This window comes from Liolophura sinensis, chromosome 10 (genome assembly GCF_032854445.1).
Source record: "Liolophura sinensis isolate JHLJ2023 chromosome 10, CUHK_Ljap_v2, whole genome shotgun sequence".
Taxonomy (NCBI): domain Eukaryota; kingdom Metazoa; phylum Mollusca; class Polyplacophora; order Chitonida; family Chitonidae; genus Liolophura; species Liolophura sinensis.
The window spans coordinates 12,222,569-12,228,659 of NC_088304.1; the positions used below are offsets into that span (position 1 = coordinate 12,222,569).

Genomic DNA, 6,091 nt, shown 5'->3' on the forward strand with positions numbered 1-6,091 from the left:
CCACCACCCTCTGGCGATTCCTCTCTTCCGTCAACCTCTGACGATTCCTATCTACCACCAGCCTCTAATGATTCCTCTCTTCCACCACCCTCTGACAATTCCTATCTCCCACCACCTTCTGACGATTCCTGTCTACCACCACCTTCTAACGATTCCTGTATTCCACCATCCCCTGACGATTCCTATCTACCACCACCTTCTAACGATCCCTGTCTTCCACCTTCCCCTGAAGATTCCTATCTACCACCAACCTCTGACGATTCCTATCTACCACAACCCTCTAACAATTCCTATCTTTCACTACGCTCTGACGATTCCTTTCCTCCTCTAACCTCTGACTATTCCTATCTTCCACCACCTCCTGACGATTCCTCCCTTCCACCACCCTATGACGATTTTTGTAGATCACCACCCTCTAACAATTCCTGTCATCCACCACCCTCTAACGATTCATGTCTTCCACCACCCTCTGACGATTCCCATCGTCCACTACCCTCTGACGTTTCCTATCTTAGACTACCCTCTGACGATTCCTCTCTTCCGTCACCTTTTGACAATTACTATCTTCCACCACTCTCTGACGATTTCTATCTACCACCACCCTTTAACAATTCCCATCTTCCACCACCCTCTGACGATTCCTCTCTTCCACCACCCCCTGTGTATTCCTCTCCTCTGTCACCCTCTGACGATTCCTCTCTTCCGTCACCCTCTGAAGATTCCTATCTACCACCACCCTCTGAGGATTCCTATCTACCACCACCCTCCGACGATTCCTATCTATCACCACCCTCCGACGATTCTTCTCTTCCGCCAGCCTATGACGACTCCTATCTACCACCACTCCCTGAGAATTCCTATCTACCACCACCCTCTAACGATTCCTATCTTCTACTACCCTCTAACGATTCCTATCTACCACCACCCTCTAACGATTCCTCTCTTCCACCACCCTCTGATGATTCCTCTCTTCCGACACCCTATGACGATTTGTCTCTTCCGTCACCCTCTGAGGATTCTTATCTACCACCTACTTCTAACGATTCGTATCTACCACAACCCTCTGACGATTCCTCTCTTCCACTACCCTACTGACGATTCCTGTCTTCCGTCACCCTCTGACGATTCCTCTCTTGCACCACCCTCTGACGATTCCCTCTTCCGACACCCTCTGACGATTCCTCTCTTCCGTCACCCCCTGAGGATTCGTATCTACCACCACCCACTAAGGATTCCTATCTGCCACCACCCTCTGACGATTCCTATCTTCCACTACCCTCTGACGATTCCTATCTACCACCACCCTCTGACGATTCCTATCTACCACCACCTTCTAACGATTCCTGTCTTCGACCACCCCCTGACGATCCTTATTTACCACCACCCTCTAACGATTCCTATCTTCCACCACCCTCTGGCGATTAATATCTACTATCATCCTCTGACGATTCATATCTACCACCGCCTTCTAACAATTCCCATCTTCCACTACCCTCTGACGATACATTTCTTCTTCTACCCATTGACGATTCCTATCTTTCACCACCCCCTGACGATTCCACTCTTCCACCACCGTCTGACGATTCCTCTCTTCCGTCACCCTGTGACGACTCCTATCTACCACCACCCTCTGACGATTCCTATCTACCACCACCCTCTGACGATCCCTTTCTTTTGTCACCTTCTCACGATTCCTATACTCCACCACCTTTAAACGATTCCTATCTACCACCACCATATGACGATTCCTATCTTCCACCACCCTTTGACTATTCCTATCCTCCACTACCCTCTGACGATTCCTCTCTTCCACCACCCTTTGACGATTCCTCTCTTCCACCACCCTATGACGATTCTTTTCTACCACAACCCTCTAACGATTCCTGTCTTCCACCAACCTCTGAGGATTCCTATCTACCACCACCCTTTGACGATTTCTATCTACCACCACCCTCTCACGATTTTTTTCTTCCGTTACCCTGTGACGACTCCTATTTACCACCACCCTCTGAGCATTCCTATCTACCACCGCCCTCTAACAATTCCTATCTTCCACTACTTTCCGACGATTCCCATCTACTACCACCCTTTAACGCATTCCTATCTTCCGTCACCTTCTGATGATTCCTATCTACCACCACCCTCTGAGGATTCCTATCTTCCACCACCTCCTGACGATTCCTATAAACCACCACCCTCTGACGATTCCTATCTACCACCACCCTCTGACGATTCCTCTCTTCCGTCACCTTCTGACGATTTCTATCTTCCACCACTCTCTGACGATTCCTATCTACCACCACCCTCTAACGATTCCTATAAACCACCCCCCTTTGACGATTCCTCTCTTCCACCACCCTCTGACGATTCCTATCTACCACCACCCTCTGACGATTCCTATTTTCCACTGCCTCCTGACGATTCTTTTCTTCCGTCACCCTCTGAGGATTCCTATCTACCATCACCCTCTAAGGATTCCTATCTACCACCACCTTCTAACGATTTCTATCTTCCACCACCTTCTGACTATTCCTATCTACCACCACCCTCTAACGATTCCTATCTTCCACCACCCTCTGACGATTCCTCTCTTCCGTCACCCTCTGACGATTCCTATTTACCATCACCCCCTGACGATTCCTCTCTTCCACCACCCTCTGACGATTCCTTTCTACCACCACCCTCTGAGGATTCCTATTTTCCACCACCCTGTGACGATTTCTATTTTCCACCACCCTCTGACGATTCCTATCTTCCACTACCCTTTGACGATTCCTATCTTCCACTACCTTCTGACGATTCCTCTCTTCCACCACCCTCTAACGATTCCTCTCTTCCACCACCCTATGACGATTCTTATCTACCACCACCCTTTAAGGATTCGTGTCTTCCACTACCTTCTGACGATTCCTATCTCACACTACCCTCTGACGAGTCCTGTCTTCCACCACCCTCCAACGATTCTTCTCTTCCGTCACCTTCTGACAATTCCAATCTTCCATCATACTCTGCTGTGGTGATTACTTTTATTCGTCTGCCTATGACGATTTCTCTTTTCTGCTCTGACAATTTCTCTCCCTGGAATCTCCTATCTTTTATCATCCTTTGACAATTCCTCTCTTTCACCAATCTGGTAATACCTCTCTTCCATCACGCTCGGACAGTTCCTCTCTTTCATTATCCCTTGACAATTCATCTTCTCCAACATCCTCTGACAATTCCTCTCTTCCATTATCCTCTCGCAACCCCTCTCTTCCATCATCCTCTGACAATTCCTCTCTTCCATTATCCTCTGGCAACTTCTCTCTTCCATTATCCTTTGACAATTCCTCTCTTCCTTTACCTCTGGCAACTCCTCTCTTCCATTATCCTTTGACAATTCCTCTCTTCCATTACCCTCTGGCAATTCCTCTCTTCCATCTTCGTCTGACAATTCCTCTCTTCCATCATACTCTGACAATTCCTCTTTTACCCCGCCCTCTGACAACTCTTCTCTTCCACCATCCTCTGACTTTTCCTCTCTTTCATCATCCTCTGGCAATTCCTCTCTTCCATTACCTCTGGCAATTCCTCTCTTCCATCACCCTATGTAAATTCCTCTCTTACATCGCCCTCTGGCAATTCCTCTCTTCCACCACTTTCTGTCAATTCCCTCTTGCATCAACCTCTCACAATTCCTCTTTTTTATTACTTTCTGACAATTTCTGTCTTCCATCACCCTCTGGCAATTTCTCTCTTTCATCACCTTCTGACAATTCCTCTCATGCATTGTTCTCTGACAATTCTTCCCTTGCATCATCATTTGACACTTTCTCTTTTTCCACGCTTTACTCTTTGACAGTCCCTTTTCCACTAACGTCTGTCAATTCCTCTCTTTTATCACCTTCTGCCAATTCCTCTCTTCCATTACTCTGTAACAATTTGTTTCTTCCATCACCCTTTGGAGATTACTCTCTTCCTTTTTCCTCTGGGAGCCATAGAAAAGGACCCTTCCCACGCAGGGTCCGCCACTACACTCTGACAATTCCTCTCTTCCACTACCCTTTGTCAATTCCTCTCTTCCATTACCCTCTGACAACTTCTCTCTTTCATCACCCTCTTGCAATTACTCCCTTCCTTTATCCTCTCGGAGCCATAGCTCAGGGGCCTTCCCCACCCCCACCCCAACCCCAGGTAGTCCGCCACTACAACTGGCAATTCCTCTCTTCCACCACCGTCTGCCAATTCCTCTATTCCATCGCCCTCTGGCAATCCCTTTCTCTCAGCACCCTTTGTCAGTTCCTCTATTTCATCACCTTCTGCCAATTCCTCTCTTTCATTACTCTCTGACAATTCCTCTCTTTCATCACCCTCTTGCAATTACTCTCTTCCTTTATCTTCTCGGAGCCATAGCTCAGGGGCCTTCCCTCGCAGGTAGTCCGCACCTACACTTGGCAATTCCTCTTTTCCACCACCCTCTGCCAATTCCTCTCTTCCATCACCGTTTGGCATTCCTCTCTTTCGCCATTCCCTTGTATTTCCTCTCTTCCTTCACCCTCTGACAATTCCTCTCTCCCATCATACTGTGACAATTTCTCTCTCACTTACCCGCAACTTTACTACGTCGCCATTTTCAGAACGCTTTTCTCTTCTATCATTGTCCGAGAACTTCTTTGTTTCTGTTCAGTTCTGCCTGACAGAATTGGACTACTTTGCTAGTATTTCAAGGTTAAGAATTAATGGACTGGAATAATGTCTGGTAGTGATAAAACATATGAAACTAAGACAGAATTAGATTGGTCTCAGACACCGTTCAAAATTTAAGGAATTTAATTGATATCATTTTCGCAGAAATGGTTGAACCAAACTATAAGGATAGACCTAAGAAAATAAATCATGTGTTGAAAAATTGGGCCAAATGTGGCCTTACTTCCCTAGGTAGAATCAATGTACTGATATAAAATTGCTATAAAATAACTCACTGGTTCTTTAGCCTACCTATTCCATCTACATTTGAAAAAACTGAAGATGTCTTACATTTATTTGGAATGAAAGGCCCGATAAAATTACATGAAAAACAATTATGAAGTAGATTAGAAGAGGTGGTGTGGGTATATGAAACATTGATGATTATATAAAATGACAGAAATGCACTGGATAAGTAGATTCTTAACTGTAAGACTTGATTTATTTCTCAGTGAAACGTTTGCCAACATTTATCTTTTAGAAATTGATTCCAATGCTGCAGAATAAAGCCAAAGTGTTGTTGCTGCGGTCAGAATGGAGAAACGGAGACTTGGTTTTGGTCCTCCCCTCTTCTCCCTCTTCCGCAATGTCATCCTTCTTTATTCCTGCACGGCGAGGTGATACTGTAAGCATTCGAACATGTAAAAAAAAATTATGTCCGAAAATTTAAGTTTTGAAAAAAGAATGGAGTTGACAACTGGGAGGAAAAACTACACTTAAACACCTCAAATGAAGAATGATAAAACCTTATTTCTGTGCCCTTCGAATATTTACGTCTTAAACAGTTAACCTGCCATTTAGGACGGGTTCACAAGACACTGGACAACGAGCATGAACCGTAATAAAATTGATCCATTCCCATTCTTCTCTGGGGAGCGGTTGATCCACGGTCAAACCTGGGCCGAGTCACACATAAGACTTTAAAAAAGGAAGCTGCACTTCCTCGCTTGGGGTTCAGCATGAAGCAACGACTTGCAAACTTGCGAATGTTTTATATGCATTTATATTAATCGTAAAACAAATTAATAAAAAATGTCAATTAGGAAAAAATCTTTTTATGGGCTTCATCTTAAGGATGGCTATCGAGAACATCATATATAACATTGGAATCATGCGTGAATTCCTGTAATTATGTTAAACGTTATTGCTTACAGCAATCATTTTGCAGTTTTTGGTAACCATGGAACGCAGTCTTGGCCTTTTACAAACAGATTTGCCAGAATGAGTAGGATAAGCGTTTCAACTTGCAAATAGCTAAACATGTTGCCAAGCAATGCTCACATTATATTTTTCCTTCTTGTTCGGCGGTTCTTGATTTCATTTATTTTTAAACAGAAATATTATCCCTTTTGCGACCAATGGAATT

General features: G+C 44.9%; 1 protein-coding gene across 1 annotated transcript; it reads left to right on the forward strand.

Annotated features, from left to right (window-relative positions):
- The first annotated feature begins 388 nt into the window (after positions 1–388).
- Positions 389–1,714, forward strand: LOC135476891 (uncharacterized). Its single transcript, XM_064757036.1, has one exon. The coding sequence runs from the start codon at positions 389–391 to the stop codon at positions 1,712–1,714; it is 1,326 nt and encodes a 441-aa protein (XP_064613106.1).
- Positions 1,715–6,091: the final 4,377 nt, after the last annotated feature.

What these genes read in the sequence shown, in the direction of transcription:
- LOC135476891 (XM_064757036.1), top strand. Translation starts at nt 389, where the DNA reads ATGACGATTTTTGTAGATCACCACCCTCTAACAATTCCTGTCATCCAC.